Source organism: Botryllus schlosseri, chromosome 1, assembly GCF_051294905.1.
Source record: "Botryllus schlosseri isolate E-star chromosome 1, Bs_hap1, whole genome shotgun sequence".
Taxonomy (NCBI): Eukaryota; Metazoa; Chordata; class Ascidiacea; order Stolidobranchia; family Styelidae; genus Botryllus; species Botryllus schlosseri.
The window spans coordinates 41276182-41302451 of record NC_137236.1 but is presented as its reverse complement, the minus strand read 5'-3'; the positions used below and the strand labels follow the sequence as shown (position 1 = coordinate 41302451).

Sequence of the window (26270 nt, the reverse complement as noted above, 5' to 3'; positions counted from 1 at the left end):
GCTCGGTGGCAATGCTGCGCTTTCTCGCTATTCGCATTCAATGCGATCCTTGCTGCTGTATTTCGTCTGCCAGCTGCGCGAAGTTAGGCAGTAGCCTTTTGTCGAGTGCTCCTCTCAAAAGCATATCAACATCCTTGATGCAACTTCTTTTCTTCGATTTAATTTGAACTAGGGCAGAAAATCCTTGCTCGCAAAGATATGTCGGAGGCATGCGAACAAGAATCGTAATCGCTTTTTGACTCAGATTTTGACACTCCGGAATTTTAAGAAGTGTTTTTTAGTAATAGCTCAACTCAAGTACGGGATTCTGAGTCTATTCGCACCCAGTTAGGCCGCCCGCCACGCAAATTAGAATTTATTTCGTGTCAGCCCAAAAACTGCATGACATTACGAACGATAATCAACCTAAATGTAGGCTAACAGTATTGGGGAGAGAGTAGATAAAGCTACTGCTGCAGAAGCGGTAATTCAGACCAGCGATGATAGCAGGCGCACCAGCCTACTGCGTATCAGGCCTGCCCCACACACAGTCGATAGTAGCACACGTGCTGCAAGAGATGTCAGTAACTCGTCAGATCGTATGCCGCTATACACAGTCGATTGTCGCTAATTTGCATCACTAATAACAAAATACTAAATTGCAAATGTATGGCGAAATATTTGACATAAAATCAGCATTTTAAAACAATAGGGTTTCGATTTTAACATGGAAGCTGTTTCGACCCTGGCAGAGATGAGCGGTTTTGAAATTTCTATGTCCTAATCCAATCCAAATCCGAACCTTCAAATCCAAATCCAAATCCTAATCCATAACTTTTTCATATTCAAGTCCATGTCCAATCCTAATCCGATTCCAACTGGAAATTCAGAAAAAATACTAATTTATGCAATGGAGGGATTCGAAAATTTTCTTTCACAACCAACGATTCACTTGATTCAAGATAACCTAGTAACCATAAGAACATTAATAACTGATTTGAATAAAGTTTGTCGCCATTCGCTACACGACATTTCAATCTCCCAGAAAATAGGTAAATCCAGCAGGGGAGATAGTGTAGTGGTTACGATAAGCGCCCAGCACGCAGGCAAACCGCGTTCGATTCCCGTCGGAGGTTTATCTGGGCTCCTCTTCCCCTGCCGTTGCCGTTCTTACGGCGACAAAAAAGCCCTGAAAAAAGACCCGACGAAAGAAAGCACTCAAAAAGAATGGAAAAAAACTAGTGGAAAGGGCCGCGGCTTCAAAGAGATCAACATCGAAAAAGTACTGTGACATCGGGCACTCTAGGCCGAGATGGAGGTTAGAGTAAAGAATCGCTACTGATGCGTGTCGTTCTACACCAGGGGTCACCAACATGCGGCCCATCAGTCATGTTCTGCGGCCCGCGATCTGATTTGAGATTTTAGAAAAAAGCTAAGAAAACCAATTTGAAATGTTGAAATTGACTACAGTCTCTACTGGTTTTGTGTTGTTTCAAAATAAGCTATTCTCTTGTACCCAACATCACTATTCGTCACAAGCCAAAACGGCTCTGGTGACGGCAACAGCATTCCGTCGAGGGAGAATCAACTGATATGAATGAGCATGTTGCCTTGACTTGCAATGGCCCAAACACCGCCAAGACCAAGACGCTTAGAAAACGGCTCAGGGCAGTGGTTCTCAAACTGGGGAGAGCGAAAGCATCAGAAATGGAGGCGGAGCTGCGCTGAACTGAAATTTTTTTCGCGCTTCGCGCGATTTACCTCCAATTAATCGTTATTGCTCTGTGTATAGTCCGGAATTCATCTTATAGAACTCTCTCATCATCATTCATAACCTCCATGCCATCAAACTAGCCGTTGGGATTGCTAGCTTCCTGGTTGCATTTTGTGATATGACGATTTTTGAGTATCATAAGGGGGGGCGTGTCTAAAAAAGTTAGAGAACCACTGGCTTAGGGCTTTCCCACAAGATCAAGCTTTACGTTTTTATTAGCTTAATTAGCTGCATTAGCTTTTCATTAGCTTGCATGTACAAAATAAAGGCACCCTCCGATAGTACAGTATCTCGGCATCAGCAGGAGGATTCAATTAGACCCATCATTGATACACATTCGACAGTATATGCATCTCCGCGCAACGATTTGGTATGCGCGCAATGTTAGCAATGTTGCAACGTTAATTAGCGGTGGAGCACACTAGGGTTCTTGATCGTAATGTGAAGGTTAATTGGCAGACGAATCTCATCGGACTCGGCACGGCGTCTAGCGGAAAAAATGCGATTGCATGAATCGATATGATGCGAAATGGTTCCGGGGGTGGTCAACGTCTTGTAGATGTTCAAATACAAAGAAGTTGCGAAATGCAATGCATATCAAAACTATAGTAGAAATTAATAGTTTAAGTACGTCGATTAGGGTGAGCCACTCGGGACAACTATAGATAATTCTAGTTGGCTATTTAGACCAGTGGTCCTCAGCCGAGCGGGGCGCAATTTCGCTTCACAACTGCTCAAATTTCGGGACTCACATACACAGAATGGCCGTCTGAGATGAAATATTCTACTGTGAAAACTAATTTTTAATTTCCAATAGCCTACTAATACAAACATATTGCACAAGACACATGTTACACATCGACATAGTTGCCATGGCAATTTCACCCACAAAGGTGATACAAATCTAGCCAAATATCAAAGACTTGAAAATAAGCAATTTGGTTTCAAAAACTTCTGAAATAATCGAAGCTGTTCAAAATCGGAGCCAATCGGATGAGTAGAGGATGCATATAAAACGCACTTGACAGTCCTTTGAGAAAGTAAAACTATAGCTCGATTCTCAACAATTCTGTAAATGGTCACGGTACGGTTCAAACCATGATTGTAACTAAAAGGTCCGTCACGTTAAAAAAAAATAACATTCACCTCTGGAATATGATTCTCTAACTCCGGACATTGTGATATTACCGAGGGAGCGAAATGATTTGATGATGGAAATGACAGTTGCAATCGATGGATCGGGTAACATATCAACACTAGATGATCCGACTCCTATCACTAGCATGAAGTCGAAATTTCTTCTGACTTCATCGATGGCGGAATCGTTGCGGACATTCTTTACCGTATCTACATCAGTTACCGTGATCAGGGTCTTGAAGGAACCTGACGTAGTATTTGAGAGCACGTTCTGGTTTATGAATTGCAGTGCTTTATCTGTACTCGTCCATTTGTTGAGCCGTTTAATCTTCTGCACGCGATCTCTGATTTCAAAGGAGGAATCTTGTATCTTTTCGTCAACTTCTTTTCTAGCGATGTTAGAAAACTGTACTATCACGATCCGGGGCTTCATCGTCGATTCCAGCTTGTCCGGTTGCAACTGATCCACCATTTCCAGGATCCACTCCTTGACCAGTCCGAATTCTATTGGCTGGATAGAATAGCTCCCGTCAATAAGAAATACAATCTCGAGCATCCTCGGCGCTTTCTGGGGGCAAACTGAATTTACTATGCAAGGTAATGAGCATTGTAATAGATACGAAAATAAACATTTGATAGGAGTAAACAAAAGCTCTCCAGCCTACTTTGATAGTTGTGTCGTAATATTACACCACATAGCTACTTGAAAGCAATCACCTAAAGCAGGGGTGGGCAATTATTTTTCTCGGCGGGCCAAATGAGAAACCAAAAATACGTTGGCGGGCCGAATCAGAAATTTTACCTGTATTCTCCAATGTATTGATTTTATTTCCAAATTGAAAGCAGTGAATTACACTAAATGGTGCTCAGTGGATGTGTTGATATTGGGGAATGAGGACGGTTAATTACCAATAAAATATTTATTCGCCGTCATATTTCAAAACAATAATGTTAATCAGGATACGTTTTGAACTTTCTTTAATCCCCTATCCACGTTTTTCTACCAATACATCAAAATGTATGTGGGATGGTCGAACAGCACTTCGTCAGTCCACCTTAAAAAAACGTTGGTTTTGGGCCCCCTGTCGAGTTATAAACCAAAGTTGCCCCTGACCAAACCCCCATCGGGATGCACGTTTTTAACAATACTTTTGAGCGATTTTTTTTGGTATCGCCAAAGCGTCATAAATTAAAAGACCCATACGATTTCAAATTGGTATTTCTTTACTGCCAAATGTTATCTATGGACAATTGGACATCGTGGTTTCGGTCAATATAAGGGCAGTCCTTTTCTGCAAAACTTCATATGTCTTGGCGCGTCGTGGCGAGGCAATGGCTGACGCCGAAATGCCCAATTCTATAACCCATTGATCGCTAAATCGCGCGTAGGGCGAGAAAAATTTGAAAGACGTCGCATAAATTAAAAAAAATACTCTATAATTTATATTCATTCACGAAATAATTTTGAGTCCCCTTCGAGCTCACCCGAGCCCAATTTGGGGGGTTTGGGGTGCGGCAGTTACTGCCCTTAGAATACTATATATCTTATTGTCTTAGTCGCTGGATTCCGAGCAGTGTACAGCTGGGTGAATTGGCCTTGTTGTTGAGCCAAGCTTGCAATTCTTCCAAAATTTGCCATCTCTTGACCGAGTATATGGATGTCTTTGTGTTTTTATCATAGAACCGACTTATTTTATACTCGTTAAACACGGCGACCTGCGCGCCACTAACTACTAAAAGGACTGGTTTACCCCTGACTCCAGTAAACAAATATTCATTCATCCGAACTTTCTTTGAATTTCAAATTTCCGCTTTCTTATTTTGACATCCTTATGGGTGATAATGACTCATAGAAATCACGAGCACTGATTGAATTGTTTTACGAATTAGGGATGCGGAAACGCATCACGTAACAATTTGAAACACAGACGGTGTAATGCGTAATGTGGCAATGGCAATAGAGAAGGTTTGGTGACTTCTTGTGACCTTGATTGTAATGGCACAATTTGCTGCATTATGACTTTATTTCGAATCTGGATTACACATGCGAGGTAGGCTACGTATAGGCTGCGTAATCACGCCATGTTAATGAACAGGCTTGCTAGTAAACAAATTTGCGGTTCAGTTTATTACATCCTATGGTTTTGGTCTACGCAGCAAAATTAAAAAGTAAGTTTTATATTTTGAATAGCAACCTTTTGCGGGCCACACAGAATAGCTTCACGGGCCGCATTTGGCCCGTGGGCCGCACTTTGCCCAGGCCTGACCTAAGGTGATTTGGCGCTAGCACGCAGAATAGGAAAATTTCACTCATGGCATAAACGTAATAATAATAATGACGCGAAACAATAACTTCATATTGTTAATTTATATGCTAAAAGCTTTTCGACTGACTCTTATCAGCAGCGAACGTCAGTAAAACGGTGAATCAAAATCGAAATGTAGGAACTATTTTGTCTGTATGACGTAATAAAAGCGATAACAAATGACTGGTAGACAGGCAAGATACGGTAGGAACGATACTATTATTATTATTAATATTATTACAAATATGAGTGGTGCTTTTCGCCATTTATGGCCTTGTGCGCCACGGTCATCAGGAAATTCAAATCAACCAGTAACTAAATGAACTCGATAGATACTCGATAACGTTTGTTTTGTATCGTTCCTACCGAAAAATACAACAAAGAACATTATTGAAATATTCCAAGATTGTAAAGGCATTCCTTCTGGCGACAGAGAATCGGCTTTCGCAGCTTTATGATCGTAGACTCCAGGACAGGGGCCGCCAACCCGTGACTCGCGAGAAAGTTTTGAGTGGTCCGCGAGGAAATTTTCGAAATTAGTTATATCATCAAAAATGGATTGCCCATATTATGAACTTGTAAGGCCAACCAAAAATTTGATTAGTCTGTCCACAACTCTTGGGATGTTGATGACTAGTATATCAGTTCCGGCGCATTGGCAGATCCACGGGACAGTTACATTTTTGGTAGATCTTAGTACATTACTATAAAGTAGAATATTTTGCGGTAGATTTATCTGAAGTAAAACTTCTCTTCATGCTTCGTGCAATATTTTGTCACTCGATTTTTTGCTTTCGGTATTTTTACCCCCTCCTGAAAATGAAATGGACGCGCAATGTACCAAATTGAGTCTAACTATCTTCGCAATTGCGAGAATGCGTGCCGTCCAACATGCGACCTTGCGTATGCGCTCGCAGAAAGACCGTCGACGATGAAACCTAGGCACAAAATTATTGACACATCGTGGTCGAAGCTTTCGATGTCGATATGTCCATTGGCCAGGCGCCGAATAGTCCTGTCCTTGCAAACTTAGCTCAGCGATATGCCGCAGACCCGCATTATACTCGTAATATTATTGAACTACAAACTTTGAAAGTCATCAGTGGCCCGCGCTATGATTCGTCAATTGCGTGTGGCCCTTTGGCCGAAAAGGTTGGCCACCCTTGCGCCAGGACCTTTAAATGAACAAGAGAACGGCCACGAGCAACTTAAGAAAATTGACTGTCATTGTTATGATTAGCAGTTAGCACATTCTGGATGGGATAAGAGATGCTGACCAATAACCGAGTTACAAGCAGTAACTTGATCATAACCACGCAATGTGCCAACAGACTGCGATAATGGAGTTGGAGAAACATTAGTTATTCTTATTTGCCGTGGGAAATGTTGGCGAATCCTTTGCTGCAAGCGGTGATTGGTCTTCACCCGTCACGGAAATTCACATTGAAAAGTGAGGTTAACAATTTATTAGCATTCCTTGATGTTTTTGTTGAAAAGACCGGTGCTAATTTTGGTACGTCGGTTTACCGTAAGCCTACGTTCAGTGGGCAATAAATCTTGTGGGATTCTTTTTGCCCAGTAAAACGCAAAGTTAATTAGATAAGAACTCTGGTGCACAGGATTCTCTGGTGGTTTGTCTTAGTAGTAGCGTCAAAGGCATTGTTTTTCTCAAGTAGAACCGCAGATAATCTTCGCGACGAAATCTCTGATGCCTGTAACGCAAAAGGATGTGCTACCCGCGACAAATCAACGCCACATAATCTATGAATACACGTGCCGATGTGATAGTCGGTATGTAGGTCGCACGTTTCCACGCTTGCACCAATGAATTCACCAGCATGTCCCACGGCAAATTAGAATAACTAATAATTCTCCAACTCCATCATCGCAGTCTGTTTACCAGGGATATCTAGATATCCCTACTGTTTACATACACTGCGTGATTATGATCAAGTCATTGCTTGTAATTCGGCTATGGGACAGCATCTCTTATCCCATCCAGAATGTGCTAATCAGTACAATGACAGTCAATTTTCGACAGTTGCTCGTGGCCGTTATCTTTTTCATTTGAAGGCCCTGGATTATACGATCATAAAGCTGCGAAAGCCAGGAACGCATTTACACTCTCGGAATATTTCATTCACGTTCTGTGTTGTTGTTTTCGGTTATTTATAGCCGAATATGTGCTCGTTAACGTTAGTTTGTATCGTTACTAGCGTATCTAACCTGTCTACTAGTTGTTTGTTATTGTTGTTATTACGTCATACGGACAAAACAGTTCTTACATTTCGAATTTGATTCACCCTATTAGTGATGGGAGCCAGTCGAAAAGCTTTTAGCGAATACATTAACAATAATAAGTTATTGTTTCGCGTTTTTCTGAAGTTCTGTGCCCCGATTGGCTTGTTTTAATAATAATAATAATAATAATAATAATACCGAAAACCATGCCGTTTGGCGGGGCATCATCTATTTACGAATCGTTGATCGTTGCCCCTGGCCCCAAATTCAGGATTGAGGTATCTGGCCGTATGTCCCACATCCTCGACAAATTCTTGTTGCACCCTTGTGTACTTTGATTGAACTGGTGGTTAATGGTTATCCAGGACATTTTGATGCACCCTCAGGGTGCCCCATGCCCGTGCACACGACGGAAGAGCTCTGGTGTAGATTATCAAGATTCAAGACTATATATATCTTCATAGTTTACATGAATTTGCTAGAAATACTAGGTACGGATGTCTGCCACATTTATGCCTAAATTCGGACAATGCGACGTACCATATAAATTTCGTATCCGTAAGCTGGCCGTCTCCTACTCTATTTGCGAAATCGTCTCTTTCGCGACTAGATAGGTATCTCAAAGTCTGGTAAATACACATATTTACCGCCTTCCCCAAGGCATTTGCAGCGTATAATTTGCATAATCCACTATAAATAGTTGAATATTCTAATTGAATCCACTCACCGAATGCGCCCAGCAAAGGCAATGTTAGTACCGCCGCGACGTAGTGCTTGTACATCCACATCGTTAGTTTATCTACAGCCGTGAATCGACTTCCAATAAACTCGTAGCTGCTAATATATTATTTTATGGCATAGTACTTATATCGACAGCAGGTTTATACATTTAACGCTCAGACATATGAGATCTCTCTACACTGCATGATATAAAGCCATAGGAAGGTTTTCTCGTTTCCGAACAAGCCATGCAGGCTATTATAGGAAATCGAAGTAATCAAACCATTCCCTTTGATTTTGAGTACGAAAGTTCATGATTTCCGCATCCAGTTTGTGCCGCGAGAGATTTATCCGAATTTTTTTAAATTATACGCAAAATAATTCTAGTCTATAGCAAAAGATCAATAATCAAAACGGGCTCGATGCGAAGTTTGTACTTATGACAAATAAGAGTTGCTGTCAAGCCCGCAATTATCACTCGCGAATTCGCTTCAGCCGGCAATATATATAGCCGCCATGAAGGTTGAATTCAGTTCTGAACATTGCGTTGATTGAACGCAGAGGTGAACAGACATGGCGGCGCCTGTATGACAATGTAATTTTCAAATCCTCATCGTCTTCCTAATCACCACCGGGAAATCAACTACTTTAGAATTGATGTTCATGTTTTCAAATTTGAATTACAAACAATAGCCATCCCCATTGCGATTGTTAGGCAGCGTGTCAGCGTTGCCAGTAAAATGTAGGCTCGGAGCGCAACGTTATGTTATCGGCGACGAATTTGAGAATTGAGAAGTAAAGTTGATCTAATTATATCAGTTAACAAATTTCCCCGCCGCTAAGGTTATCAGCCCGGTTTGTTGGAACTGTAATTGAACTGCGGGTGGCTGCCCCTGCCAGTAGAACTATTGGGGTATTGCTATCCTCATTCCTCACGCGTGCTACACTATCCGCGTGGAAATGCGTTTGGTATCCTTGTATACGCCTCTAAGCCTCCGCATTAGTTTGGGGTGATCGTGCTAGGCCTTGGAGACTTCGTGCTTGGCCACACCATCCCTATAAATTACATCGACAATGCGGCACCATCTTAAACCACGCTCATGACACACGATTAAGACTGTTCGCTCCATTTTCGTGCGTTAAACTCGGGCAGCATATTGTTATTGATTACTTTCTGCGGCATGTTGTTATTTCGGGAACTCGGGTAATGATTGTGGCTACTGGAAGGAAATTGGAATCGCTTACACGCACCAGGCCAAATCAAAGGTAAAACTCCTATCGCGAGACGCACAAGATTCCAGATTCACGTTATGCGCGGGACGCCATCGTTTGTCTGCGCGGGTCGCATTTGTACAGCGGGGCTGCGATTGCAAGGACATGACTGTTCGGACTTATCGATATCAAAGGTTTGGTCAGCATGCGTCGGTCATTTTGGGCCACGGTTATAGTTCAAATCTAGCTCAATTATCGTCCAGCCCTCATCTGCCTTGTGCGAATATTAACTGAAGGCTAATAAGGCTATATCCAGCAACAAAATGTCTTTTCATAAATAACATCATACTATTTATATAGAAATTGAGGAGACTTTTGATATTTCAAAGCGAATTATGTAGATGCATTTCTTGAAATAGGTCATCGTGTTATGAAAATCCGCACTTTCGAGTTGATATGAACGAGTGTCGAAAATCTATTTTCACAAAGCTAGATGGTGGCAAATGTGATAATAACGCGTAACGCTTCCGACCACGCCTTAGGGTATGATCACAACATATATATGTCACCAAAATTCAAAAATGCATTCCAATATACATAGTACGTCCTGTCTAGTCATTTCTATCCAGCAGCTCATCTTGAAGTTATTCCGGATTAATGGTTACAGAAGAAAATGGAATTTTGCAAACATGTTGACGTCACCCTGATTGTCTGATGGCCCTAACATCGCCATTTGTTTTCCACATTCCCCAACAACACACCTCTAAACAGCAACATGTTTGTGTCTGTAGGCTATTAGCAGTTTGGTAATTTAAATGAGTTTGTACAGTTAGCTGCTTCACACTCAGAATCAGAATGCCATTCTGTTGATATGACTCCTGAATCCTCCTTGCACTTACGAAGCAAAACTGCCCCGTGATTTCCGTAATTTAAAGAAATACAAATTCAAACATTTTGCATATATAGATGTTTCGCGGACCCCCTGCAATGCTTCGCAGACTCCCGGTTGAGAACCACTTCTCTCGGCGCTATAAAATCAACCTCGTTATGCACGAGGGTGCATAAAGCATTGATGATGTCTTCGGGTAACTAACTACTGAATTTGGAGCTTGACTACATCGGTAAAATCATATATACTTGGTGACAGTAATAATGAATTCCACGCATAGAGCGTACCGAACTAACAACCTATCAATCTACAATCTTCTGCCATTGCTAGCTTGTAATGTTACTGGGTACGTTTATTATGTAAATAGAAATCTAACAAAGAATGCTATGATCTTATTTGATAAAGTTTGATTGCAAATGCTGTTACAGGCGAGACACGCTTTGTTTTAGGCGTGATTTGCTTTGGTCGTATGTCTCCTCGCCACATGATCCGCGTAAGCGATGTATTACAAAGGCCTAAATCGAAAGTGGGCCGTGCCTACCCAGCCTACCCTACAAGTTATCAGATCTGGAATCATAATTAAGAATATCGGTATGGTGTAGTTGAACATAGTATTTGAAACACCATCAATGCAACAACTTTGGTCATATGCGGAGAAGGTTTTGTCGTCTTCCGCGACTATGACAATTTCAGTTCACGTTTTTCACTGTACGTTTGACGTCTCTGTATAAATGAATCGCATCGCGGGCGATCATATCATTGCTGTCGGACAATAATAGTTCAACAGCAGACATCAGGGACACAGTACTTTAAATCGGATTGTCCTGTTCTCCATGGAGCGCTTGATTTTCTTGGACAATACAATAAAGGAGCGCGTCGTAAATTGCGAACTATACTGGAATTTCATAGATATACCGGGGCCTACGATACTAACTATACCGGCAGGCCTACAGCGATTCGAGCACTCAAATCCGATATCCGAATCTAGTATACTATAGTCATTGTACCTACTGTAATGAGCCATACTCGAATATTCAACTCGAAACCTGATACTCTATTAGTAATCGAACCAATCAGGTACTCGATTTCGTCTAACCCTATGCGGGGCAGCATAAAGTAATCTCGTGGGTCGCGACTTGGTCACCGCTGAGGTAAATAAATCACCTTCAATGGATGGTGATTTCCAATTTTTTGTGCCATCCAATATTTATTTGTAGATTTGAATGGATATAAATTTGGCCTAACGTGGACTGCCGTATTGGAATTCTTGAATACAATGGACTAAAACCAAGCTACTACAAACAATACAATCATCGAGATAACGCGAATCGAAAATGCCATGGTAACCATGGTACTTGACATAAAATACGCGTCGACGGCGGTTGAGAATCAAATCTCCTGTAAGGATTCACAGATCGTACATCAAAGTGGTGATTCGAATGTTTTAGAAAAGATCAGAGCAGATATAAGATGTTTTCAGCTGGGCGGTACTGTGAAAGTTTAATGATATTCACGATTCGAGTCTCTACTGTTCGTATACCATCCTAAAATGATACATTGAACGCTCTCTTATTTGAGATCTCATTGCGTGCTGGAGACGTCATATTTCGTGATACGATTGTTGATATACAATGTTCTTTCCAATTCTCTACTAGTTGCTGACGATTACCCCTGACGAGTGTCAGCTGAAAATATTCGGGTTCATTTCAATATGAATAATGAATATACATTTCAATTGTATATTGAAGTTCTGTTCCTCCAAGAAGCTCTTTAAATAACCGATATTATTCAAATATATATAAAGCATATCCATACGTGATGTGTCTGTATGTGCTGAATCGTAACATGGTGAAGCGATGCCATAATAATAAATCCCTATCATATGAGCACGTCTGATACTATAATACGTGAAGAGGCGCGTATCTCGCAGATTATTCTATTTTATAGGCACCTTCATCTTAAACGTTAGTCGTAGCCGATTCGATAGAATATACGATATTGAAGAGTATTTCCTGCAAGCTGACTCACAGAATGCGTCCAAGCGCAATTCCCGTGTTGCAACTTCGGAGCAATCACCTGCATTTCAGATTATTATCAGTATGAGATGTATTCGAAAATGCGAGGTCAAATTAAAATTTCGATGCCCCGACCTTCCTATACTGAACAATGTCATGAGTCGTGACCGATAGTCGACTGTTGGAGACAATTAGGTTTTACCGATGTAGCATGAAAGCGATGACATTATTTCGCATATAAAGGGAGGAGAAATTCTAAACCAACTGACGCTGAGCGAGTTGTTAGCGTGAAGAAACCGGGAAGTCAGTGAATGACGTATGGCGTTAGATTTCGTGCCTTGTTGAAACTTGCCGTCGGATTGAAAGAGAGGGCGACTTTTTGATATGGAATTCTCCCGCCGACCCTACGAGCCTTTAGCTGCAATATCACTTCACACGGTCTTATTTGTAACCGCCGTTCAGCAATTAGGAGGAGCCTGTCTAGAAATAAGACAGGAAAATGGAGTATTGCGGGCAGATTCGTACGAACTATCAATCTAGTTCGTACATGGTCAACTCAAAAAGGTTTTTTAGTAGTTCTAGTTGCGTATTTTGAAAAATGAGTAGTTCTAGTCCTACTTCTGCAATTTAAAAATAATTTAGTGTCGTCGTTTGGCGTGAATCGTGATTCTAGCGTTTTGTTGTGTGAAGAAATGTAATGCAACCAGGGCTGCGGAGTCGGAGGAGTCGGAGTCTGAGTTTGGCTAATTTTCGCTTGATGGAGTCGGAGACGTAAAAACTGTAGTGGCTGGAGTTGGAGTCGTGAAAAAAATACTGACTAGAGTCGGAGTCGGAGTTTGTGAAAATGACCCTGACTTCGACTCCGACTCCGACTCCAACTTCTTTATAATGAAAACAATTGCCTTCAAAGGTATCTTTAAATTACTAATGATAACTATAATAGGATTTTTATGTACCATCAATCATGACAAATGTGCATGACAAATATAGATCGCGAGAAGGTTTTGTGTGGCCTGCGAGGTAATGCTCGAAATTAGATATATATAACATCAGGTAAAATTGCTAGGCCAACCAAAATTTGATTCGCCTGACCGCGAAATTTGATGATGACCAAAACATCAGTTTTGACGCATTGGCGTAACCAGGGCCCAGTCACATTCGTCACAGATCTTCGTATATGACCAATTGACCATAAAGTAGAATATTCCGTAGCAGATATATTTGAGTTGAAATTTTTCTTAGTACTTCGCATGATTTATTATCACATTTCTTGCATTTAGTATCGGTACCTCTCCTGGAAATCATATAATTTTTGAAGTAAATTGGTAATACTGTTGCAGTCGGGGTTGGAGTCGGAGTCGGAGTCAGAGTCGGTCCATTGAAAATTTGTGGAGTCGGAGTCGGAGTTGGAGTAGGTGGTAAAATTTACCGACTCCAAAGCCCTGAATGCAACATCCATTTCCAGTTCAGGAAAATATCAGCGTAACTCTGCCTTTCGCGTCGACGCGTTCTCAACGAGAGTGCTTTCGAGACGCTAATAGTGCTAGTAATAAAATTGTAGTTTTCTTGGTCCTATACGTTAGCCTTTCAAACGCACAGAATGAAAATCTACATGTTGAAGGAGCATTTTTAAAACATATATTAGGATATTCACTTTTGTTTGCTGTCATATGTTACTTCATAAATTTGGTCTATATATATACGTCTGATTGAATAATATATTCAAACTGATATACGAATAAACACGCATTTTTTGGCTGACACTAGTCAGTGGGAATTATCAGAGAATTGATGTCCTTAGTTGCTGACGATTAACTCTGACTATAGTGTCAGCCGAAAGTATTCGGGTATATTTCAATATCAATATATTATTCAATTGTTTAATAAAAGTTATGCTACAAGTTTTGGATGTCGTTGAAGCACCGATTGAGATTTTGAAGCTCCAGCAGTGGCAAGATAATTTTTGTTCACGAAGACTCTCCCGACAAGAACCGGTACAATTAAATAGGCCTACTCGTTTAGGATGATGCGAGTTCTCGAAGCAAATTGGCCACCCCTATTTATTATATTGAGAGACTTAAAATGTGTGTGAGAGCCATTGAGATGATAGGATACGATACGATTCGATATAAAAATTATTGATTTGATATTCGTATATGCAGGTTAATAGACCGAGCGTCAAATGAAGCCATAATCCCTAATCAATATAGTGGTCAAATTGCTTACATAGTTTTATATGTTATACAATAGTTATCAGGTCAGCAATTCTGGTTATAGAACTCATATATTCATAACGTAAGCAAACGTAATAAAACCAGAAGCCCATGAAGGCTGTTCGCAACATAGCTTGAGTTTGCGATATTTTATAACAGCACCGACTTTGTGCCACAATTGCGAATATTGCAATAAGAAGATATGTTTAATAGACAAAACATGTTTTACAGATATCTATAATAATACGACCTTACAGCGGACAACTCCCTTCGCCTACATTCTCTGTTTACTTTTGAAAAAAAATGACTGTAAGTATACTAGTAGCCAATATACACATTACTTAATCAAACTTATCAGGCAACATATCTAAAAGGCAGGAATCCGTAGTGATGATGGGTTATGTAATTGGAAATCCGAATCACGAAACCCAAACGCCCTGAGTCAATAAATATCACAAAGATTTGGGGAAACACTGCGCGTGTATAATAATATATAATAGGCGGTTATAGTATTTTTATTCACTAAAGACACAATGCAATGCGGGAACACTGAACAAAGTGAACAGAGATATGGATGGTGAAACGACTAAGTATATGGTGCAATTATTCTTTCACCCACCTCGCCAGATGTAACAGTGTTTGGTCTTGATGTTTGCAGCTGTTTTTCAGACGCTTTTCCCTGCTCATTTTTATTTCCTGGTATTTCTTTGTATTTCCTTGCACCCCAGAATGAGCTAATGCCCAGATTCGAATCGAGCTGTGCAGAGTCGATGGTGGTTAACTGGACAATACGCCAACTGCCCAAAATGTATAGTAGCTATATACAGTCGACTCCACCTAATTCGGACACGGGATAACCCGAAAAACCGCTTTATCCGATCAAAATGCCCAGGAATGGAACAAAAGTAAAAACTGCACGTAAAACACTCGGGTTAATTTTTTTAAATCAATATAAATCAAACATGTTTACAACAAGGCCCTTGTTCAAGAAATGTTTATTATTGTTTCTTGTTGTGTTTTTTGTAAGCCATGACGTCATGAATATTCCATTGTGACGTCATAGTGGATTGACATTGACAATTGAAAATATAGGGTAAATACAGTACTGCACTTTTGCTGTTGAACTGACCCTTTTGAGGGTTCCAACCATCCCATATCGATATACGTCGGCTAAAGCGGGTGCATGGTAATTGTCCGCAACCCTAGCCGTAACTATGTCGACAATGAATGCATACAATGCCGTATCCGCTTCATAGTCGATTTTACTGCGATACAATTACGTTCGTTTTAGCAGAAAAAATGTAATTGCTCACTAAAGTAAACGATGAAAAGCGAAGAGCGCTTCCTTGACAGTTCGGAAGTTAGTCGAGCCCAAAGAAACCTCCGACACGTAGAAGATGGTCAGAACCAGGATTCGAGCCCACTTCCATTCCTGTCGTGACTGCAGTGTATAACCAACTGTGCCTCTCACTTCCTGTGTTACACAGTAATACAGTATGCATTATTTGTTGAATGGTTTGGTATCGAAAATAATGTAGGCTACCATACAACTGACTTAAAATTGGAAGTAATGTGCGTTATACGCGATATGTGCCAAATACTGCAGTAGGCTATAAAACAGTTAAATCATCACGCAACAGTACCATATTTTAAAATCGGCGTGTGTCTTCAAGTACGAACATGAAGCGAACAATTGATTTTCCGTTAAACTCGGACAAAGCCGTTTCTCCGCGTAATTCGGCCAAAAGCGAAGCGAGCGTAACCAAACTGCGCAAATTAAGCTGAGTTGACCGAACTTACCATACACAAAAAATCTAAATATGCATATCGTGGCTTTACTTGATTCCAGAGCGAACGCCCTTCTATTTTCAGGATCAGAAAGTATCTCCAATGGAGTCCGCACCTCCGTACCCAAGTGCCCACCCAAGTCCGTACGACACGCAGCAATACGGAGTTGTGACAGCGCAGCCGGGTCTATCCCAGCCAGTTAACACGACGGTGATTATAAATCAGCCACATGTTTCGGAACAACACTGGAGCTCGTCGCTGTGTGACTGCTTCGCGGATCTGAGAATTTGTGGGTATTTCTAGCTATGATATTTTGAAGTTCTAGAAGTTCTATGCATCTCTGATATCTGAACATAAGGCTTGGAATTTGACACAGGTTGACCTTGACCAGTTATGCGCAGAAAATTCAACAGAGCCTACCGAACGAACAACCAAAGATGTTTACATCCATTTACCTTGGATAGGGCCTATTTCCACCCGCTTTGAAAAGCAATTGATTTCAGCGGTCAATAAGTGTTACGACACAGTGAAGACCAACGTGATTTTCACGACAACGCAACTGCTCCCTGCAACACGTAAAGACGTGCTACCTGCACTTCAGCAAAGCAATGTAGTTGACGAATTTAAGTGTCACTGTGATTGTGGCTACGTGGGAAGAACGTCAAAGCGCTTGCAGGAACGCATAAATTAGCATGTCCCTAGATTCATTAGAACACGCTCGGTGAAAAGCTCACCCTTAACTCACCCGCTCAAGATTGATGCGGAACAATCAAAGGCCATAAATTCTGCAATTGGCAAACACTTGTTGGATAATCCCGCCTGTGCGAAAAATTATCGAGACGACAGATTTCGCATACTGGGAAAGGGTCGCTCACACTTTCATTTGTGTGCCTTGGAGTCGACTTTTATCAAAATACACCAGCCAAGGCTGTGCCAACAAAAAGAGTTCGTGTATCATCTAAAAATAGTACATTGAACGCTCTCGTATTCGACATTTCATGCTGGTGACGTCATATTTTGTGTTACGATTGTTGATATACGCTGTTCTTTCAAATTCTCCACTAGTTGCTGACGATTACCCCTGACGAGTGTCAGCCGAAAATATTCGGGTTCATTTCAATATGAATATACTATTCAATTGTATATTGAAGTTCTGTACCTCAAAGAAGCTGTTTAAATTTGAAAAAGATCCAAACCCACTAATATTTCGACTGACTACGCGCCTAGCGTGTGCTGAGAAGCACCATCCTAGATCTCTTGTCCCGACCAGGCGCGAAAATAGACGTTCAGCTTTTCTAAAATCTAAATTATGTGCGTCCATATTCGTTCCATTCTTGAGCTAGCTAGCTTCGTGATAGTCTGTAATCGGAGCGCGAAATTGGAACGTGTGTTGGTGTGTGCCTGCACATTTTCAGTGACGTAAATTCGGATTTTTGTTCGATGCATTCAGTCCGATGGACTGGTAGCGCAGTCACACTTTCGAATGATCGTACCGTTTTAAGATTCACCATAATAACTTGACTGCATGGTTTGATATTATTGAGTGCAGGACAGGTTTTAAAAAGTCACACGAGTGGTTAAACGCTGCATGTACACCAGCGGCATGTAGTAAAGTGCGTTTTAGTGCGACGATGGCGTCATCGATGTGGAACAATTATGACGTCACAAGACCTCGCCACCTCGTAAAAAAAAATAAAGTCGGCGCCTATGAATGCAACAGTAGAACTGTGTAGTGCGAAACGAGTCACACTTGATGTACAGACATCTTCCATCCCCGTGCTTATCCTAATGAAAGAGTTCTAATTTGATATGAACTAAACTTCATAGTTTTTGTCAGGGTTGTAACCAAGTCACACGGCTCCGAGTCACAATTCAATCTCACTTTTATAGTTTTGACTCGACTCAAGTCGAGTCATTTTCAATTTCAACTCACCACTGAGTCAAGTCCGAGTCCAAGTCATCGAGCAGAGGGTCGAGTCCGAGTCATAGTATTATGACTCGAGTCCGAGTCCAAGTCAATGTGTTGACTGCTCAGTTTCCAGTTAAAATCCTGTTAAACTCGCTTTTTTATAACTCTGTTTGGTGATATTGAATGATTCGCATTTATGATATACTAATTTTCCTCACTTTTAGCAGTTTCTGCATGGTCGCATTTTCAAGTACTAGTACCAATAGACAAAATCCCAATACGGTGGTTGCTCTACTATTCTTCGAAATTACAACGAAATATCGGTCTTGGCCGTCTGTGTTTCGAGTCATATGACTTGGTTCGAGTCATGCGCAATGACTCGGGTCCAAGTCGAGTCAATACACAGATTGACTCGAGTCGAGTCGAGTCGAGTCATTTCTGTATTTTGAGAAAATGACTCGACTCAAGTCTAGTCATTAGAAAATCGTAACTCGAGTCGGACTCGGTTCATTACAACCCTGCTTTTTGTATTTCTTGCTAACTCGGAATTCGATTTAATTTCCAAGTTTTTGCGAATTTAGTAGCTGTAATTCTAATCTAAACTAGTTTCAAAAAGCTGAAAATTTTCGATTCGTCCAACTCTGCTTTAAATGGCTTTTTGAAGGTACAGAACTTCAATATACAATTGGATAATATATTCATATTGAAATGAACCCGAATATTTGCGGCTGACACTCGTCAGGGGTAATCGTCAGCAACTAGTAGAGAATTGGAACGAACATTGGATATCAACAATCGTATCACAGAATGTGACGCAACCGGCATGAAATTTCGAATAATCAGGGCGAAGAGATCGCTTAAAACTCAATGTTTTAAATGGTACACGAACTCCTTCTATTGACACTGACTTGATCGGCGTATATTGATAAAAGGCGACTATAAGGCACCCAAATTAAAGTGTGAACGGCCTCTCCCGACAACGCGAAATCTGTCGTCTCCATAATTTTCCGCACAAACACGACGCCAATCAAGTCTATGAGTTTGGGTACCCAGGGTTGTAACCAAGTCACAAAGCTTCGAGTCACAAGTCATTACCACTTTTATGATTTTGACTCGAGTCAAGTCGAGTCATTCTCAATTCACCACCAAGTCAAGTCCGAGTCCAAGTCATCGAGCAAAGGTCCGAGTCCGAGTCATGGTATTATGATTCGAGTCCGAGTCCAAGTCATTGCGTTGACTGCTAAGTTTCCAGTTAAAGTCTGGTTAAACCCACTCTTATAACTCTGTTTGGTGATATCGAATGGTTCGCATTTATAATATACGAATTTTCCTCACTTTTAACAGTTTCTGGTCGCATTTTCAAGTACCAGTACCAATAGACGTAATCCCAATAGGGTGGTTACTTTACTGTTCTTCGAAATTACAATGAAATGTCGGTCTTGGTCGGCTGAGTCTCGAGTCATATGACTTGCTTCGAGTCATGCGCAGTGACTCGAGTCCAAGTCGAGTCAATACACAGATTGACTCGAGTCGAGTCGAGTCATTTCCATATTTTGAGAAATTGACTCGAGTCAAGTCGAGTCATCAAAAAATCGTGACTCGAGTCGAGTCATGACTCGAGTCATTACAACCCTGCGGGTACCATCTTCAATAGATTTCTTCACTCCGATTATTCTAAATTTCATATCAGTGACGTCATATTTGATGATACGATTGTTGATTTACGATGTTCTTCACAATTGTTTACTAGTTGCCAGTGTTGGGATCAAGTCACTACCCTCGAGTCACGAGTCATTTCGAGTCATTGCACATTTTGACTCGAGTCAAGTCAAGTCAATCGATTTTCAAAGGTGACTCGGGTCAAGTCAAGTCACTCGATTTTTGGAGGTGACTTGAGTCAAGTCGAGTCAAGTCAGTCAATCAGTCAATCAGTTTTATTAATATTTTCATCATTTCAAAACATCACAAGACTGCGATACAATAAAAAAGATAGGAAAGTGTCGAAACAACTTGAAGTAGTCTTTAAGATCAGACACCCACCTTAGCCTAGGCGAAGTAAAGAAGAGGCGTGCACACTGAATGAAAAGTAATGCAGAGAATATAAGACGCAAGCGACAAAAAGAAGTGGCATGTGGCGGAGGGCGAGGTCGATGTTAGGTCGTGGTCCGGTAATCCTGAAGGCTGGCTAGTCAAGTCACGATTCAAGTCAAATTGAATTGTCGAAGTATGAGGGATGATGCAAAGTCATTACATTTTGCTGACTAGGTGAAGGACAGATTAACTGGCCATTTCTCTTGAATGAAATAAATAAAATAAAGTTAAATATACATGCAAAAGGTGTTCACGCACACGTAGAACTGCTAATAAAATACGCGAGTAAGTGTATAGCTACATGCTACAATCTGCTATTATCAGCCAATATAGAGGATCGAACACGAACTACGAAGCCTCTACCCATCTACACATCGGTGAGAATATAAACGCATAAATTATATTCGTTCGATTTAAATCATACAAGAGGGTTGGTTAAGGTGAGCACTGCGCAATGTAACCACTGATGAACAGCCTAAGATACGCTGCTATTAGATTAATCTACTGCTACCGCGACACAGAGATGCCACTGAGATATTTTAGAAAAACCCAGATTTGGACGTTCAAAAAAAACAGAAAAACCCAGATCCTCTATTTCACTCAAATTTCTATGATATAGCTGTAAAACAGTGACTGAGAGTCATCAATGACAGTTTTAAGGACATAGAAAAAGTTTTAGCCCTTGATATTGAAATCCCAACGGTTCATTTCCATACTATAATATGCATGTTGCTCAGATAAATGAGCAAATCCATCGAAATATGATGTTTTCCTCTCGACACATTGCTACCAGGCATTCGGTATGGGGGGTCAATACGTGGTGTATTATATATTCGTAATGTTAGTAACAATGCTAATCCCCAGCTATCGTGAGGATGATTGTAGGGTAATTCTAGTGACTGCGAGCTGACCAGATATATCGAAAATAGCTTTCGATTCATTAAACCTGGGACAAACACTTTTATCTGGGATGTTTAGTCGAAAAGAAACTGCCAAATCATGAAATTAGGAGTACGTTTGCATTAAACAACCCCTCTCACTCTGAATAACTTGCCCCGTTGCCCAAACTGTCTCTTTTTGAGTGTCCCTGTTGAAAGTGAATATACTCTGATGTCAACATGGTAAATTAGTTAGATCAACAATTGGTCTTTCCATGTGAATAAATTGCATACTTTACAGCAGTTACATACTATTTACTGACAGAAAACGAATTTGTTGCAGCGCTACCGGTAGCATTCAAGTCCTAAATCAGAGTTGCCCTGTGAACATGACTTTCAGCGACCTAGTAGTCACTATTCAATGAAGCTCTATCGCATCACGCCAAGACCTCTCATTTTAATAGTAAATGGGTCTCTTTGGACTCTGCCGTTTCAATCACAGTGGAATCCGTCGACATTAGAAGATCTTACTAATCTAATAATCAATTTTGCGCCGTAAAATTGACCTGACATGATGTTGAAAAAAAAACAGATTTCAAGCACAGAAACCCAAGTCATGCTCGAAAAACCCAGATCTGGGTGGAAAAACCCAGGAGTGGCATTTCTAGTGCGACAAAGTAAGCTGTGATCGTTTCGTCTTCGGTCAATTTATTTATGATGTAACAATGGAGGATCAGTGAAACGTACAATCAGTGAATGATTGCATGGTTGCTCTCACTAGTAACACCTGCGTATCGCGAACAATCCGAACATACATACGATAGGGTGATTTATTCGACACCGTTTACTTAATGGCTTGAAATTGACTCGTAAATTTTGCTCCGATTCACGAGTCAGTCCACATTTCTGAAGCGCCGAGTCAAGTCAAGTCAAGTCCTTTTTGCAAAGTGACTCGAGTCAAGTCGAGTCATACGAAAAAGTTGACTCGAGTCATCCCAACACTGCTATAGTTGCTGACGATTACCCATGACGAGTGTCAGTCGAAAATATTCGGGTTCATTTCAATTTGCTTTATACAGAAACGCATAATATATCGCATGCGAATGCAAGCATTCGTGTAATGTGAAGCCGCTGCTAATTGCAGGTTGTTGCGTGTTTTGGCTCGGAAACTTTTACTACGGATGCTTGGCCGACAGGATGGGCGAGAATTGCTGCGTCGGGTGCAGTGGGTACGGTGGCGGCTGCGTTCCTGGGGGCCATCTTGCCATGAGGTCGCACTTCAGAGCCAAACATGGAATTGAGGTACGTTACAAATCGCCAGAGGTAGTCAAAGTAATTTATGCTACTTCTGGAGGGCAGAAGAAACGTCATAAATTTGTATTCATATATTGAGCAGCTAACTTGGCCAACTAGATAGCTAGGCTAGATAACAAAGCAGTTGACTGGACTCGCTATAGAAAGAAATGTAGGTAATATAATTCTAATCTAATTTGTGAAATGTTTCTATGATCTGATTTTAATTCTAATATCTAATTTCTGGTTTTTCTGAACATGCTACATCAGAACTGTATCGTGCGAAACGAGCCAAGCTTGGTGTACAGACATTTTTCATTCTCATGCATACAAGAATGTACTCTGATTGGATATGAACTGAGCTTTATTTTGTAGTGTTTCTTTCTGAGATGTAATTTAATTCAGTTTCTAACTTTTCGTGGAATTCTAATTCTAATACAAAGGAGGTAAAAGTACTAGTTGTCGTTACTCAGTTAAGTAGAAGTAGGCTAACTGTCTCAATTTCTACTCAAAAGTAAGTATTCTAGGCCTAGTTTTGCCTGAAAAACTGAACAGTATGAAGTAGAAGTAGTTTGAAATCATAAACACTTGAGTAAATAGTTCAAGTAGGAAAAATTTACCTGAAGTAGGCTACTTCGACAAGAAGAAGTATTTCGTTACTGACCTCCTCTATCATAAGGTAACTTGGATAAAACTAAGTAGCTATCAGTTCTATTTCTTAATCAATTTGGAAAATCTGATCATTTTCTGGATGTCCAACTTTGCTGAGTAGGCCTTGGCTATACAATGAGTCGTTTCTCGCTAATTAGGCATCTCCTTAGTGTGTGTACTGCGCGTACCAATCCCTGTTCGACTCTTTATTGATACACGGCGTTTTAGGATGATTTGTGCCGAATACAATCGTGTTGTTCTATATCCAGGGCTCTATATGCGATGACTGCTGTGTCGTGACCTGTTGTACTCCTTGCGCCATGTGCCAGCTGGCAAGAGAATTGAATCACCGAGGATACGGAGGAAGCTGTTAATCACCTTTGTTTCGGAGTGGGTTACGTGTATATCGCGTAGGCTACATGATTATGGAAAAATACAATTATTCAATTGGAGCGCCGACAGTGATAGTCTATTTTGTAATATTGTCTATTGTCTTTTTATTTGCGCTATCTACAGATTTTTATTGTAAAATAAATTGATGAAAACAGTCTGATATGTCTTTGCAACTGTAACATGCAGCCTGCCCTACATCAGGCATTTCAAATATAAAGCCTGTGCGGCAGATTAGGCCCTCAATGTAAGGCTTATAGTGAATGATAAAGGTTTGTAATAGTCAGCAAATATTTATCAGAAGTTGAGAATTTTTAAGTTTTATAACAACACTCACCAGTAAATGGTCTGTCAAGACCGCCAATGTCGAACATGTTGTTTGTTCAATGTTCATAAGCCACAGTATAACCGCTCGGTGGATATCATTCGCTTTCACTAGGGTTGCATTTAAAACAAAAATCAATTTAAAACAAACATGTATAAAACATGTTATTTACTGTTTTTTTATGCCACGAGGTCACGAATATTCAATTGTGACGTCAGAGTGGATTGACATGGACAATTGAAAATATAGGGCAAATATAGCTCCTTTGACGAAATATCTGTACTATTGTTGCTGAACCGACTATTTTGAGGGTTCCAAAAATCCCATATCGATATAGGTCGGCTATATCCGGTGCTAATTGTCCGTAGGCTCATACAACATATGTTTTTTGGAAAGTATTTACACAATTATTGCATAATTTTACAACTTATCTCTCAATCTGGCATCCACCTCGGCATACTACCCGAATTCACAGTTTATCTTATCTTTATTCGGCGGTCCTTTAGACGCTTTTCTTGCTCTTTCTCTTTGCTTCTTTTTGAGTAGGCCTACGTTCTTCATAACGCCAACTCCAAATCATTGTACGCGAGTTATAACGAGTAAAGAATAAAATGCAATATATATGTCCTGTTCACACTGCTATGTATAACTTCTAATACGATAGATTCCAGCCTTTCAAAGTTTTTTGATGTAAATATGCGGGGTGAAAATATAATATCTTTACATCTCTCGCTATATTTAGCGAGGAATGTAGGTTGGCTTAGTGCAGCGGCTCTATAACTCGTTAACCCATGTATATTTGTCGAGACCAAAATGCCAATCGGTATCAGGAACCTAATTCAAAGTATTCACGATTACAACTCTATATTTTGTATTCCTCACACACAACGCGTATGTTGGACGTGGACAACGCATCATTACGATCATAACAAATGAAGCATATAAGTAGTCATTTATTGTGGTAGAAGTAGAAGTGACGTGTCGTAAGTGTCTGTTCAAGTAGAAGTATAGCGATATCGTAGCAAGGTAAAATGTTGCCTGGGTATTTGAGGTGACTAGTCAGATACAGATAGGCAGATGCCGAACGACCATGGTTGCGGTCTCTTAATCTGGCATCCACCCCGGCCTAGTGCCCGATGTCACAATTCTTTTCGATGGTAATCTCCATTCTGCGGCTCTTTCTTGCTCTTTCCATTCCTTATGAATGCGTTCTTTCATCGTAAGAACAGCGACGCAGGGGAAGAGAAGCCCAGATAACCTACGATGCGGAATCGAGCCCAGGCCACCCGGGCGCATATCGTCACCATACTACGCTATCTCCCCAGGAAGAAACACCCAACATGAAAAAGCAGATGATTGAAAACAAAAGGTCAGGTACGTGCTAGTCCTCGCTGTGCAAAATTTAGCGGACAGAGAACATATCAGGCCATGGATTTGAGATAAATCAACAATATATGTATCATTGGATAAAATATGAATACGAATCCACTCACCCAACATTTTCGTAGGGTATTACGAGGGCGAGCTTCTGTCCCAGCGTGAGTCCGCCAAACCACTATTGTACCGCCGATACGTAGATGATACATTTGTCATTTTCAGGAATGAATCGGAGTGTGACCAATTTCTCATTCGCTTAAACTCGCTTCACCCGGCCTTGCAATTCACAATAGAAAAAGAACGCAATAACTCGTTATCATTTCTGGGCGTATTAGTTGAAAAGCGCAATACCAACAAATTTGAAACGTCTGTTTTCAGGAAACCGACATTCACAGGCCAATACCTCCGCTGGAATTCATTTAGTCCTCGGCGCAGAAAAATTAACCTCATAGGCACACTCGTGCATAGAGCGTTGATGATATGTTCGGGTAACAAACTGAGTTTAGAACTTGACTACATCCGAAAAATCTTACTTGATAACGGTTACCCTGAACACGTCATCAGCCGCGGCATGGAGAGGAAATTAACGCAATTCAACGCAGAAAAACGAGCAGAGCCCACCGCACGAACAATAAAAGATGTTTATATCCATCTACCTTGGATTGGCCCCATTTCCACCCGCTTTGAAAAACAATTGATTTCTGCTGTCGGTAAATGTTACGATACAGTCAAAACCAATGTGATTTTTACAACAACACAACTGCTCCCTTCAACACGCAAAGACGTGCTTCCTGCACTTCAACAAAGTAATGTAGTGTACGAATATAGGTGCCACTGTGATTGTGGCTACGTGGGAAGAACGTCAAGACGTCTGCAGGACCGCATAAACCAACATGTCCCCAGATTTATCAGAACACGTGCGTCACGCGATGTGAAAAGCGCACCCTTAACTCATCCACTTAAGATTGATGCTGATCGATCAAAGGCCATTAATTCTGCCATCGGCAAACATCTGTTGGATAATCCGATTTGTGCGAATAATTATCGAGACGACCGATTTCGAATCGTAGGTCGAGGTCGTT

At 40.8% G+C, this 26270-nt stretch overlaps 1 protein-coding gene across 2 annotated transcripts in view; it reads left to right on the top strand.

Moving 5' to 3' along the window:
- Nucleotides 1-23646, top strand: part of LOC145449995 (placenta-specific gene 8 protein-like) — a 152732-nt gene extending 129086 nt beyond the window's left edge. The window contains exons 2-5 of one of the 2 annotated variants that reach the window (XM_080328460.1): nucleotides 14718-14795; nucleotides 16359-16563; nucleotides 22297-22454; nucleotides 23366-23646. In XM_080328460.1, coding sequence (XP_080184586.1) covers nucleotides 14790-14795; nucleotides 16359-16563; nucleotides 22297-22454; nucleotides 23366-23470 — 474 coding nt within the window. In that variant the 5' untranslated portion in view covers nucleotides 14718-14789 and the 3' untranslated portion in view covers nucleotides 23471-23646. The remainder of the gene's footprint in view (nucleotides 1-14717; nucleotides 14796-16358; nucleotides 16564-22296; nucleotides 22455-23365) is intronic. The other variant, XM_080328444.1, reaches the window with a different exon arrangement.
- Nucleotides 23647-26270: the final 2624 nt, after the last annotated feature.